The sequence below is a fragment of the Pleurodeles waltl genome, chromosome 2_2 (assembly GCF_031143425.1).
Source record: "Pleurodeles waltl isolate 20211129_DDA chromosome 2_2, aPleWal1.hap1.20221129, whole genome shotgun sequence".
NCBI classification, from domain to species: Eukaryota; Metazoa; Chordata; class Amphibia; order Caudata; family Salamandridae; genus Pleurodeles; species Pleurodeles waltl.
Window position 1 is genome coordinate 1,148,825,995 of NC_090439.1, and position 15,527 is coordinate 1,148,841,521.

At 42.9% G+C, this 15,527-nt stretch overlaps 1 protein-coding gene across 2 annotated transcripts in view; it reads right to left on the reverse strand.

The window, feature by feature from the left end:
• Positions 1 to 15,527, reverse strand: part of LOC138282983 (glutathione synthetase-like) — a 268,746-nt gene that overhangs the window by 167,117 nt on the left and 86,102 nt on the right. For both annotated transcript variants that reach the window (XM_069221071.1, XM_069221073.1), the window contains exons 5-6: positions 8,063 to 8,202; positions 1,105 to 1,221 (exon numbers count right to left, since the gene is read on the reverse strand). In XM_069221071.1, the coding sequence (XP_069077172.1) occupies positions 1,105 to 1,221; positions 8,063 to 8,202 (257 nt within the window). The remainder of the gene's footprint in view (positions 1 to 1,104; positions 1,222 to 8,062; positions 8,203 to 15,527) is intronic.

A 15,527-nucleotide genomic window follows, 5' to 3' on the forward strand; every position in this document is an offset into this window, starting at 1 on the left:
GTTGAGTCGATTGATGTTTCCACAGAGGTGAGATCATAAAGGTTTACTCGTGAAAAATATGTGCCATGGAAGTTGAGATAATTGTTCACTCATATTATCGACATTGTGCAAAATATTAAATTGAACTTGTTATAATTGCATGTTTGTACATTCATCATTACTATATATTCTTATAAGTTTCATTTATTGTTTTCTATTCAGTTGGCGCTCTTCACCACAGAACAAGCTCCTGGCCCCAAAAATCAGTCATCATGTACTTCCCTGCGTTCCACCCACCTCTACAAATATATATACTTTATTGACAGGCTTCTAGCAAGGAAATTAAGGACACAAATAAATAGTATACCAGTTCCTCACAGCTAATCGTCAGTAAGTGATGTCTCTCTGAGATATCATGTAATTTAAGTAGAAAGTACTTTTCAACAGCTTAATAACTGCTTGATTTTTAATCAATAATTCTGCTCTTTTGGCACAATGTGTTTCATATAAACCTTTAATTCTTATATACTTGCAATTTTAAGACAGTTTAAATTGTAGTGTGATTTTAACTTTGAATGTATATGTAATGGTTTTAATTAACTGAAAATAAAATTATACAATGCTTCTGTACTATACAGTTCTGTACATCATAGCATTGAAGTTTCAATTACAAAGCATTCATATTAGTTAGAAAATATTATTTAAACCCAAAATAACACCAACAAGTTGTTCTCTGAACTTCCTTGTGGTGTATCTCTCCGTTTATTGATATCACATGGCAGGGCCCCCCTCTGTGTTCATTCTTCAATCTATCTAGGGATCTAAGATCCAGTTGACCAGTCAGGCACATTTGGATCCTACCATCCCATTCAGCCAAACCTCTTAGATTGGACCATTGGTGGGAGGTCCATATCAATCATTTTGCGCACAATCACCATAAGAAAAGACAACCGTCAGCATGCATTCTATTGTCTCATTCTACTGAAGGACAGATAATTGTGGTATGTCAAGTATTTTCATAATTTAGGAAACACACTAGTGCACCTTTTGACAAACTAAATAGGTAAAAGACAAAGAGGAGAAGAACTCTGGAAGTACCAAACAAAAACAAAGGTGAAGCCTTACTTTTCAGATCCGTACAGTTTCCAAGCTGTTGCAATGCCATCACAAATCCCCTTTGATGGGTTGTTGGATAGCAGTTCTGAAGCCTCCCTGGATTTTCCTATTACATTCAGCACATGACTACAAAACAAAGAGTGTGAATGCTTTAACATACAGAAGATTTAAAGAACAAAATAAGCAGCCTCATGTTGCAACCACTCTTTTATATGACGCTCCCTAAATTTGTAATACAATTACAAGTTCATATTTTTTCATTTAGAGACAACTAGCACAGGAATAATTAAATCAAAACCTAGTGTGGTTCATATGTTTTCATTCAGAGACAACTAGCACATGAATAATTAAATTAAATCTAATGTGGTTCTAATGTGGTACTGCCATTAGCAATATGTGAACAATATTACACCCCCTCCACCCTTCCAGGCAGTAGTAATGTGGTAAGCATGGACTGGAGACAATTAGGCTTGAATTATGCAAGAGAAGCATTGTAGATTCAATAGATTGAGACGAAAAAACACTTCCAAGGTAATCACTTAAGTGCAGAAGCATCCATTCTTCCCATTAGCCTTGTAAGTGCCCTCTTCCATCTCCTATTAACCTCTGTGCACACCCATGTCAGTGAAGGAGTGGCATTGATTTTCAGGAAGCCTCTGGATATTTACATTTCTCTTAAAAAAGGATCTGGTGTAATTCTACCCAATTTAGGGATTTGGGTCACCATCAAAAGCAGGTAGAATACAATGTACAAAATCTTCATAACTAGGCAATCTTTAACCCTTACCATCATTATTCATGAGTACTAAATGCCATGTACCTTTATTAAAAGTCACAATGCAATCTCAAGGACATTAGAACCAGTTCTTATTACCCATCCATGTGTTTCTGCACACCTTTTAATACCTAATATGTTCCAGCTTTCTACAGGGTTCACCACAGTGTAAAATATATATATACCTTTGTAAAAGATGGAGACACGCTTGTCACTAGTCATTGGGTAAATTTCGGAGAAGGTGTTTGCCCATAGTGTAGCACTGGTGTTTGAAAGGTTAGGTACCAAAGAGGGATGCAACAGCTTCTTTAATTGATCTACAGAGAGGGTCAACATGACTGCCTTCATTTTATCAGATAACCATTACATACAACAATGCCCTAACGTGGAGAAGCCGACAAATTATTTATACATCATAAAACAACATAGGTGAAAGCAAAAAAGCTATTTATTCATATAAATAAATATATATATTCATTTATTTACTTATACATAAATATCAATTTAATATATTCATCCTAAATGGACAGCCCATCTGATAAAACAACACACCCAGGGACAGATAGTGTGAGAAAAATTGCTCGTGAAACATAGAAAGGAGAATAATACATATTCCAATGAATCAAAAACCTATACAAAAAACATTAAAAACAGATGGTTGGTTCTTTTTTGTTTGCTGCATTAACTCCATTCCAAATCCTCAGAGATTCTAAATCAATGCCTTCAATCCTCCAAAGATCTTATGCAGAAACCAATCCAGACTATGATATATCCGTTGACGTTCCGACCCCTCTATATCTTGGGCCAAATCCCAGCTCCACAGTGGGTCTTCTTCAGGACTAATACGATGGGATTCCCATACATATATCCTCTGACTTCTTCACTTCTTTTTTGTTGTAAAGGCATGCTTAGTAAAGTCATGTGTAGAAACGGCATGTGTGATTGTTGCATGCTACCCCCCACCCTAAAAACAGAAGTACCCCGACCCCCCACCCTTAAAAACTACCATGATACCCCCACCCACCCTCAGACCTAAAACCGACCGCACCCCAAAAATAAAACAACCCAACCCTGAAAAACAAAATTACCCCGGCCCCTCCACCCCCCTAAAAACAGAAGTACCCCAACCCCCACCTTTAAAAACGACCCGATACCCAACCCACCCTGAGCCCTAAAACCAAACCCCAACCGCCTAAAATAAAACTACCCAACCCCTAAAAACAAAATTACCCTGACTCCCCAACCCCAACCCCTAAAATCCAGAACCCCCTGCCTGCCCTGAATGCAAAACTACCCCAACCCCCGCTCATAAAATGCCACCCCCACCCACCCTGAGTACAAAATTACCCCAATCCCACACCTCTAAAAACCCACCCTGCCTTAAATACAAAACTACCACAACCCTCCACCCCCACCCCCACCCCTAATAACTCGCCCCAGCTGCCATAAATACAACATTACTTCAACCCCATCCCACCATTAAGAACCCAACCACCCACCTGCCCAGAATACAAAATTAACCCCAACCCTCGCCCCCACCCCTAAAACCAGACCCCTCTTCCGGCCCTGAATACAAAATTACCCCAACCCCTCACCCCCCTCCTAAAAACCTGACCCCCCACCCACACTAAATTCAAAATTATCACAACCCCTCACCCCTCAAAACCCACCCGCCCTAAATCCAAAATTAACATCACCCTCCCATCCCACCCCTAATAACCTGCTTGCTACCCGCCCTAAATACAAAATTACCCCACCCCTAAAAACCCAACCTCTTCAGCTGCCCTTAATACAAAACTACCCCGACTTCACCCCAAAAGACCCACCCCCACCCACCCTAGAAACAGAATTACCCAAACCCCCAAACACAAAATTACCCTGACCCCCCACCCCACCCCTAAAAACCTGAACCCCCTGCCTGCCCTAAATACAAAATTACCCTGACCCCCAACCCCTAAAATCCCGACCCCACCCACTAAATATAAAATTACCCCAACCCCTAAAAGCTAAATAACCCGACCTCCCACCCTAAAAACCATAGTACTGACCCCCTCCCATTATAAAAATAAAATAACCTAACCACCCCAAACCCTTCAACCCCGCCCCACCCCTAAAAACTACCGCCAACCGTGCCCCAGCCCCACTTACCTGACTGCGTCCTCTCCCGATGGATCTTCCTTTTTCTCTGCCTTAACCACGAATGTGCTTTGTACAGCACATGCGTGATTAAGGCAGAGAAAAATACCTGTGGTGTTCAGGTAAGCGTTGTTCTGCATGTGTGAACAATGCAGGTGTGGTTCCTGATGTGTTGTTATGGATGTTTTCCATCTTAGAAACCTTGGTGCAGTCTAGCTTCAGTGAATCACAATGTGCAGATCTGCAAGTGGATCTTTGAACAACAACGCAGACAATGATGCTAATGTGTACATGTGCAAATTCATCTCTGAATTTATCATTTTTCCTGTTAAAGCTGATAATTCTTTTGTATTTGTCAACCAGAATTTACAAAATAAGACCCTACAAATGCACTTTTTGGGATAAGGAATAATAATATTTGACTGAGTGTAGTTGTGAATAGCAAGCAATAATTCCCTTTACCGCTTTCCATCTTCTAATGAGTGCATATTTGTTAAATATGTTTTTATTTTTATAATCTACTGTTGTCACACAGTTAATCCTTTTAAAGCTAAGGACAATTTTAAATTTGTGGCAGTTTGGATATATGTCAGTACAATCAGAGGGCTCTTAAAGTTTTGTAATTCTGCAGTTTGAATATATCGTTTGTATCCGACTGGTTTAATTGTTTAAATTGTAATTGTAATGGTTTTAGCTAACTATACAATAAAGAGGCTAGACTTTTTAGATCCTCATTTTCTTTTTAGGTTGCGTGTTTTCTTTTTCTGTTTTTATTTTATTTACTTAATGTTATTATGATTATTATCATTGAAATACTTTTCCTGTAATATCGTTTTATTAATAAATAAATATATAAACAAGGATTGGTGATTTGTGATAACCCCAATCATTGTATTTCTCAGCCACCATTCTTTATAACAGCTCTCTACAAGAACACTAGACATACTACTGAGTAATTCTGACAGCTTTCACATTGGAAAAAAGCCTCATACAATAATTTCTTCACATGTGTTGAGCAAAGGATGGCAAGAAACACAGGTTGTGACATCACATTCATTAATATCCACTAGATACACTAGCCAGAGTATTTATCTTTCTCCTATTCTATAGCAAGATCAGGTTTAAACTCGGCCCATTTGAAGATGCAGCCGAGTCAAAAGAAGTTCCTTTGACTAAATGCAAAAGGTGTCTATGTATATCAACCAAAACTCTGCCTTTGATTCATGAACCTTTAGTGGTAATGCCACTGAATCAAGGACTAACCTAGACTTGAAATATCATACTGCACTGGGATTCTGACAGAATGCAACAACTGACTAAGTTGCTCACCACAACTAAGGTTATCTGAGAATCTAACATCTAAAATGCAGAAGGTTGTTACCCTTTTTGCTACTTCACCTAAAATACAAAATTACATCTTCAGTTGTTTTTATCATGGCCTACTCTCATTGTCTTGATCATATGAGCATTTAATGTGAGATCTTTTTCAATTGAGTGATTAGTAAATGCTGTCAAGAACTTGTCAGTGAAAAATGTAAGTAAGAAGTGCTGCATTGTCTATGAACAATAATACCTTTGTTGGCATTCCATTTTACTTTGCATCATCTAACTTCAGTCCTATAAAAATCTTTTCAAGAAACTCTCCAGATGTGGTTCTTCTACAGGAGACTTATAAAAAAGACTAATTAATGAAAAATACTAAAAATAATAGGTGCCAACACAACCTAGTCTCTCCCACAAAGTTATACCGAAGGCATTTGCCTGTTTGTGCTTGCTATCTAACCGAATCCTTACTGAGTTACCTTTAACTAATTCTTGCAAAATTTAAAATATCTCCAGTTTATGAAACATAGACTGCAATTGTATTTGTTATCAAGCTCTAAAGGACTTTTTAGGCTCCTAAATGTGAAATATAGTAATGTTGTCCTCAATGTAACATATTGTGTGTATATCAAGAACACATACACAGAGGCCAATGATTCCAAAACTTCTTGGGCATCACTCATGGCTACTTCTTGTCAAGGCAATGTTTGGATCCTACTGAGGAGTCCTAATGCCAGCAGAGTCAAATAAACGAATAAGGTATTAAAATGTTATTTCTTTTACTATTCTTAATAAAATAAGGCCCCATATCTTTATATTAAACCTGACGATGTCAACTGGGAGCCAATTAGAACCAGGCATTTACATTACATTTTCTCTTCAGTGTGAGTAAAGTTTGGTGCTCCTGCCTTTTTTGTTGCCTGTTCCTCCGTCGTACCAGGCATGTATGTAACCATGAGGAGATAGAACCACATTGTCCCACTTCAAAGCTCAACAGTGTCTATCACTAGTAAGAAGATTCTCTTACAAAGAGCTCAGCCACTGGGTGATAGATGGGGCAGAACACATCTTTTTAAAGTGTTTTGCTGTCAGCAATACCTGTGTGCAGGGTAACTGCTGAGCTTCCTTTTTTCCTGTTACTAAATTCTTATAGCAAGTCTAACTGATGGCAAATAGTGCACACAACTCATATTATTATCTAGGGGTGGGTGACATATTCCCCTCCGCTGTTTGAGTGACAGAGTTTTCTCATTTCTGAGTTGCACTTGTAACACAGAGTTCTCTGAGTTGCTTTTGTAATGCAGAGTTCTGGCCAAATTCTGCCAACTGCTGTGTGGCACAGTTTTTTCTCATGCGCAGCTTGCAAACAGTAAGTTAGCAAGCGAGATTAGGCATCCCCTAGAGTGATTTTGCAGACGCAAAGAGTGCACATGGCAAGATTTGTCCAACACGAGCAGTTGCAATTGTTTGCGGTCAGAACGCTGTCTCTCAAGTAGAAATTCTACTTGATTGGCAGCAAAATCAACTCGAGAAGCTGCCCCCTAAGGGGCTTTGCATGGTGCCATTTGCGCAGATTTTTCAGCATAGCTAAATCACAATATAAGCAGCAAGACATACCTACTTCCACCCATTTGCAAAATTCAATGGAATGTCGCTGAGTTCCATAGGGTAAAAAGTCAGCAAATTCCACCCAGACCTACTATTAGCCTTCATCAATTCTATAAGATATAGTCTTAGTGCCTTACAATAATGATGACCCCACAGAACATTTACCCAAGGCCTGTATTTAGACTACAAACCAGTAGCTACATATAGAGGAATATGTACCACTAGTTCTTGAGAGGGAGCATTTACTCTCATTGGACTTCTGAAGTATTTTAGATTCTTTCCTGATGACAGGAGTCATGAGTTAAGAGAAGATCATTTAAGGCTTTAATTCTATGAGGATATGCTCAACCATTCTCCTGATGTTCCAAACATACCTGTAAAGTTGCTGGATCATGGTGAGGTTCAGCCTTATTGCTACCATCAAATTGTTAAATGTGTGCCAAGTTACATAGTTAATTACAATGTGAGCTTTCTCTTGACCCTATGCTGAAGTACTCTTTGCAGAGGATTATGAGGAGGTAGTGACTACCCTGTTGAAATATACAGCATGGCAATTCTTATCTTGGTGCATCTTCCAGCCCCTGACAGAACTTTTCGGAATGCCTTAAATCTCATATTCCACTCCTCTTTCCATCAGCTCACCTAATCACTGTGAAATGAAGGCACTAGCATTTTCACTTCTAAAAGCTAATGTTGATGTGAAATTTTCCCAGCACTCATTTATCCTTACCATTAACACATTTAGATCACTCATGACTCAAAAAGAACAATTGTGTTCGATATTCCCGTTATCCATATGATATTTCCCCATCTTGCCATCCTGTGTGAGGGTGCATAAAGTATAGCCACCTTGAATCTCATGAGGTGAATGCACCAGGACAAGATCCATAGGGATCTTAGGGTCTCAGGATCAAATCTCAAAAAGACTGACTCAGTCCTTCATGCTTCATTGTTGAAAGGAGTATCAATTAGAGAGCATTCAAGGTTTAAAAGCAAAATACTAGCACAGCTATGCCTCTACCACAGGACAGCGCATGTACCAAAAGACAAGCGTGTTGGGCAATGCGCCCCCTCATTTTCATGGCTTGCCGGTGGCTCGGTCAGTGTCTGAAGAGATCTTCTTACTTGTGCACTTCAGTGATCCTTGGTGCAAGGCCTCCTAAACCTGCAGCGATGGTGTTGATTTCAACTTGTTTCAGTGCTGTGGTGCCATCAGCCTCACAATGGAACATATAGTCACACCGATTGATTCCTAAGAAAACAGACTGAGAAAAATAAAATGAATGCCAAATGAGAAACAGATACCTAGGACATCATTTCACCAAAATGAATGATCTCTAATACATGTAAAAATACAAGAAGATTATGTTATGAAGGCTTTTTATGAAAGGTAAATGTTTTCACATTTTTTTAATGGGCAGTGATCACCATGGTAAGTGGCTAACTGCAAAAACAAACAAAGCAACTGTAAAATTTGACACAACAATGTGTTTAATGAAAGTGGTAAAACAGTTGGATGTTTTTAATGCAGCAAAAGATTTTCATTATCAAAATAGGTACATTCAGCTATACAAAATACATATCAAAGTGAATATGTATGTTCCCCTGATTTGTTTTTAACCAAGAAGTAAATTCCTCTTTAAGTCTAACTTGACAGCTCAGGTGCCTGCAAGACCTATTGTTTCCATTACAGAAGAATCAGCTTTGAGACAGTCATCTTCAGCCATTGGCTTGTATGTGTCAGCTATCTTCAGCTATTGCTTTGAGGCTTTGTCAACCAACCACATGCTGGCTCAGCTACGAGGAATGAAACTCTGTCAACTAATGCTAATGGCTTCGGGTGTAACATTAACCCTCCTAGAATGAGGTGTCATTGCATGCCCTACTGTCAGGAGCACTAGCTGGTAGAAACTATTTGTTGAATCTAAAGCCATCTTGAAAACAAGGCTTTCAGAACCAAAAGCAGTAGGCATTTGCAGCATTTCAATTACACTGGAGTAATCACTGTCATTTCAGTAATACTGTGTTACTCTATGGTGCAATATTACAGATTATTACGCAATTACTCCTGCTCATGTAATTTGGAGGAAGTTTCTTAGTACAGAAATGCATCTTGGCATCCATTTTGGAAATAGCTCTAAACCATCATTACTCTTTTCATGTAGTCCAGTGTAATCTTGAGGAATTCTTAGCTATTTCTACTTGATTATGTTACACAGAATTATGCAAGCCATGCCCACCCCTAAAAGCATCACATGCCATGTGATTAAAAAACATATACAATAAATATGAGCTAGATAAGTATGGTAATCCACCATTATTTTTTCAAGGAATTTTTACTTTTTTTAAGATGATAATTTGTTAATGGGCTAAAGAACACCACATCACCAATACTACTACAATTATTGAATTATAAAATAATAGATCATAAGGACTTATCTTTTTCATGTTCATTATTTATGTGGCTAGTGTTGGTTGTTCTACTGAAAGACACATTTTCAAAAATGGATACTAGTGTCATATGCTGGTCTTGTAATTGTGTGTGCCTTGACTCCTTCATTGCTAGAGGCACTCCCATTATCAGTTCCCACTTGAGCTGGAGCCCTTGGTCCAGCTAGCACAGTGCCCAACACCATGCTACTTTCCCTACAGCCAGACACATACATGTCCCATTAATGTTTAAACATATAAATCGAACTATGGCCCAAATACCTTGCAATCTCTGCTTCTAATGAAAGTCGCATTTGTGTTGGTTACTGTGCGAATACAGGGCTGATTGCAGAGGTCCCCTAAGCTTTTGCCCCGTTTTTCAATTTTTGCTGATGTTTTCCTGTCTCTGATGGTGCCCTGGCTACTGCTAACCAGTCCTAGGGCCTGTGCTCTGTATAAAATGAGTATGCAGATTAGGCTAATTATAATTGGCTAAATCAACCTACCTATAAGTCCTTATAGACTTATGGAAGGGCATATAGGTTTAGGGACCCCAGCATAGGTGGTACACCCATAGGTGTACTGCTGAGGTGCCCAGTGTAATTTTAAAGGCAGGCCTGCCGTGCTGGCTGCTATTAAATTAAAGTTACATGCAAACTCGACTTTGAAATTAAAAGTAGTTCCAAAGTCCTAAACAACCTTATTTTTACATATACGTCACACCTAAGGTGTTCCCTATGCCCCCTAGGCCTGGGGGCCATATAACTATAAGCAGGGACCGTATAAACATAGTTTTATAAGCTCTGGTGAGGTAAAACAGCCAAATTAGTCTTTCCCTTATTGTAGTGAATGGCTTCCATAGGCTAGAATGGGGAGACTTTATTTTAATTTGTAAGTTCCCTTAAGTGCCAGATACCTCAAGTTTGATATCAAATTATTTGTTATAATAAATCCCACAATTTACAATTGTTGGATTTACTATAACTTGCTTAGGTAAAGAGTTTTAAACTCTGCCTAAAAAGTTGCCAACTTCAGCCCTGTAGTACTCTCTTGGCCTCAGATTGGCCAGCCCCTGGCTGCCTGGCCAGTCTGCCTCGATGAGGTGTGAACTAGCCTGGACTGAACACAAAGAGATGCTCCAGGAGGAGGAGATCTTCCCTCAGCAGATGGAGAAGCAGGAAGGGGGAGGGTTGACAAACCTATCTCCAAAGGCAGGGAAGGACATTTGGAGCAACCCAGCACCTCACTCACACCATGCAAATCCAGACAATTAGTTTTCCCCCTGATTAGATTAGGAGTGGGCAGGAGAAGGGTGTGTTTAAGAATTTGAGCCACACCAGAGAGTGGGCTCAGCCAGATGCAACATCCAAAAACCACTTTCAGCCATGATGGATTTTTGAGGAATGTTGCTCCTTGGGATTGATTGTGCCCCACTTCAAATGAAGTGGTCATCAAAGGAGGAAGGACCCTGCACCTGATTGGAAAAACAGGACCCCCCTGCTTATCACCCAGGATCAAGGATAATAGTGGCAGACCTGCACCCACACCTCAGATCGCTACCAGGTTCCAACAAGGAATACTACAGGAGAAGAAGGACTGCCCTGCTGGACCCCTGACCTGCACTTGGACACTGCACTCTGGAGGACTGCACCAGATGCACACTTGGGCTTCACCGCTAAAAGGGCTTTGCCTGGCTTCCACTGGTTCAAGGAGGGACTCCCTGTTTACTACAGGTGAAAAGTTGCCAACCAGAGTCCCCTCACCAACTCCTGAAGATACTGACCAGCTGCCCACTGTCCAGTGGCCATTTTGGAGTTTGCTCCAGGTGCATTCTGGGACTTGTGGTCCACCCCCCCCACACACACACACACAAGAGCATCTCAGAGCTTCTGGAACCTTTGGGGTGAGCTGTGGACCACAAAAGAACCTTAAAAAAGCTTCTGGGAGAACATACAGAAGTTTGGAGAACTTTTACAAAAAAGTCATATAAAGTGACAGACCTGCCATGGCAACTCTAGCCTGCTTGCCTCAACCGTGACCCGGCCTGACTTGCAGGTTCATCCCGATGAAGAAAATCTCTGAAAAAGTGACCAAATCTGAATGTAGAAAGTTGACCCAGACCTCCCAGGCAGTGTATCCATAGAGGGCTCCAAGGACGTCGGAACAAGATTCAGGTTTGTCCCAGTCAAAGGATTTTCATCGAAAAAAACGACTGAATCCAAAGGTAAAAAACTCCACAGAGGGCTCTCGCGATGCGTATCCGAGGAAGAGTTCAAGGAGGTTGGATTGAACTTTTGCCAGTGTGGCAAGGAGCCACAGCACGGACAGTCCCCCACCTGTCAAGCATCAAAAGTTGGCCAGTGCCTGGCAGGAGAGGGGGAAGACACCAGCCACCAAAGCCGCTCCCAGGGGTGCAGTTGGGATTGTGGAGTCCGCTGCGACACCTTCCAAGGTGGGCAAGGGGCACAAGAAAACCGGCAAGTCTGGGAAGATCAGCACGGCGGAGAAGACCGCCATCACCCCCGCTGCCCAGGAGGCAACCGCCAGCAGCCCCACTGCCCCAGACAGGACCACCAGCAGCAGCCCCACTGCCCAGAAGGTGACCGCCAGCAGCCACAGTGCCCCAGACAGGACTGCCAGCAGCAGCCCCGCTGCACAGGAGGCGACCGCCAGCAGCCCCACTGCCCCAGACAGGACTGCCAGCAGAAGCCCCGCTGTCCAGGAGGTGACCGCCAGCAGCCCCACTGCCCCAGACAGGACCGCCAGCAGCAGCCCCGTTGCCCAGGAGGCGACCGCCCCAGACAGGACTGCCAGCAGCTGAACCACTGCCAAGGACACCGCCGCCACAAGCACCGCTGCCAAGGCCCCCACCGCCACAAGCACCGCTGCCAAGGACACTGCCGCCACAAGCACCGGTAAAGACACCGCCGCCACAAGCACCGCTGCCAAGGACGCCGCCGCCACAAGCACCGCTGCCAAGGACACCGCCGCCACAAGCACCACTGCTGCCAAAGATACCGCCACCACAAGCACCGCTGCCAAGGACACCGCCGCCACAAGCACCGCTGCCAAGGACACCACTGCCACAAGCACAGCTGCCAAGGACACCGCCGCCACAAGCACTGCAGGCCCATGAGCGCCAAAAGCTCTGACGCTACTGAGGCCGCCACAAGCAGGATGAAGCACTCTGGGCACAAAGCCCCCTCCAGAACCAGTGGAGACTGTTATCCACTACCTCAGTCCTTGGCAGGATGAAGCACTCTGGGCACAAAGCCCCCTCCAGAACCAGTGGAGATTGACATCCACTACCTCAGTCCTTGGCAGGATGAAGCGCTCTGGGCACAAAGCCCTCTCCAGAACCAGTGGAGACTGTTATCCACTACCTCAGTCCTTGGCAGGATGAAGCACTCTGGGCACAAGGCCCCCTCCATAACCAGTGGAGATTGACATCCACTTGAGAGACTGTGGCTTTGCACTCCCCAGGATATAGCAGTGGGCAAAAGACCCACTGTAGAGACTTGAGAGACTGTGGCTTTGCACTCCCCAGGATATAGCAGTGGGCAAACCACCCACTGTAGAGACTTGAGAGACTTTGGCTTTGCACTCCCCAGGATATAGCAGTGGGCAAACCACCAACTGTAGAGACTTGAGAGACTGTGGCTTTGCACTCCCCAGGATACAGCAGTGGGCAAACCACCCACTGTAGAGACTTGAGAGACTGTGGCTTTGCACTCCCCAGGATACAGCAGTGGGCAAACCACCCACTGTAGAGAGTTGAGAGACTGTAGCTTTGCACTCCCCGGGATATGGCAGTGGGCAAACCACCCACTGTAGAGACTTGAGAGACTGTGGCTTTGCACTCCCCAGGATTGAACAGTGGGCATACGGCCCCCTCGTGGATTTGGCGTCGTGCACTCAACCGGCTGAGGTGCCCATCCTTTCCCATCCCCCTGAGGTGGCTGTTTTATTTCTATCTGATGCCCCTGCAGTGTTCTCTCCGTCTTGTTCGGGTATCTTGTGTGGGCCTCGCCCATGTCTTTTGGGCCCAGTGATCCACGGACTATGATGGTGGACTCCCTTGGACTTGTGTTCTTGGTGTATTTAATTGTATATAGTATAAATGTATATATTTGTAAATATTTTAGATGTATGCAATTGAATATATCAAAATTTTTTTACTCATTTCCTTTTGTCCTTACATTCTTCCGGGGGGGAGGTTAGGGGGTGTAACTATGATGTATTGATATGCATTAGTGTGTGTGTTGTAGTGGGTGAGGGTGGGGGTGGGGGTGTTGCGTGTGTGTGTCACTGTTTTTTCCCTCCCCTCTCCCCTGTGTCATAGGTGCAGTACTCATCATGGTCTTCGCCGCCGGCGTTTGTACTCCTGGTAGAGGAGCAGGAAGATAAAGGCTGGAAAAATCTGGAGTTCTGGTTCCATGGCGTCCTAGTTCCTCGTGGGGTGTGCAGAGGTGAGCGTTTTCCCTTCGAAGTCCTGTTTCCGCCGTGTTCTTGTTTACGGTGAATCCGCCCCGGAAAAGGTGCCGGATTGGTGGGTTGTAATTCTGTGGGCGGTACATTGTCTGTTGGCGGTGACCGACGCTGTGTTTGTTTGTACCGCCGAGTGTTAAAGTGGCTGTCTATGATGGCGGTTTCCGCCACGGTCGTGATTAGATTTTTTTACCGCCAGCCTGTTGGCGGTCTTACCGCCGCTTTAACACCGACCGCCAGGGTTGTAATGACCACCTAAATTTCATAAGGTAACCCAATGATATCCAACAGGAGGCCTCACAGTAGCCAGATGTAAGCTTTTCCCTACCAGAACATGTACAACATAAAAGTACATGTCCAACTCTTTAAATACTATGCACCCTGTCCTCAAGGCTTTTTAGGGCCTACCCTAAGGGAGACATATGTAATAAAAGGGAGTCTTATGCCTTGTAAGGGGTGTATTTTGCCAAGCGAAACTGACAGTTTAAAACTACTCACAAGCTGCAATGACAGCCCTGGGTAATATTTTAAGGGGCTACTTAAGTGGGTGGCTCAATATGTGTTGCAGGCCAGTAGTAGCATTTAATTTCCCTGCCCTAGGTATAAAATATGCCACCTTATTAGGGACATATAAGTAAATTAAAAATGCTAAACGGATGTAAGCCACTTTTACCATGTTTTATGGGGCGCACACAAGTACCTTAGCACTGGTTAGCAGTGGTAACATGCACAGAGTCTTACCGCCAACAAAAATAAATACAGCAAAACATCAGGGGTTAAGGCGTAAAGTCAGGGGGAACACCACCCTAAGGCTGACAGGTCTAACATTGCTTCACTTGCAATGGCATGGAATGGCTGATTGGCCCTGACATGTGCACAATGGTTGCAAGACTTGCACAAGTGGACGTTCAGAATATTGACTATTATTCGGGCTGTGGGCCCTGATGCCCGAGTGGGAGTGAAAGGGGAATGGCTTAGGTACATTTAGTGAAAAAGGTGTTGTCTATTGATTTTAAGTTCTAGCGTTTTCAAGATTATGACTCATTGTGCTATTGCATATTTTTTCTACTTAAAAGTGATGTATCCCTATCAGCATTAACAATATAAATAGAAAACAATAAAGAACAATTAAACAATATATTGTTGCTCCACTAGCTGAATTAATCAAGGCTCATTGGCTGCCCTGCATGTGTTGTGCTGATGATGAGATAGTCTAGAGCCTAGGTGGCAAATGTGATATTCTACATTCCAACATCATCAATGGAATGAAAGCAGTTGTAGTTGCAGAATGGATATTCCCCAACTGCCTCAAACAAAAGTGAGGTTTTGTCTTTTGGTGACCCTCATCCTGTTGGTTTTCTAACTGGTGGTTTTCTGTGCTGGGACTGCACCTTGTCCAAGCCCATGATGTCTAAAATCTGGGTCTGACTCTAGGCAGCGAACTGTCATTTTGCCTCATAGATTGAGTTACTTCCTCCTGAATCTTACACTGAATGATTTCGAGGAAAGCACTGCCAGTAACTCTAAAATCCACTCACTGTTTCTTGAAGAATGGGGGAGTCATTCCTGGAATGTGCTAATGCCATGTATCTCAAATTACAGGGATAACAGGTTCACTGTTTTCAACTAGTTGAAATTGCCCCGTTCAACGTTTACTTAATCCTCCGGTGTC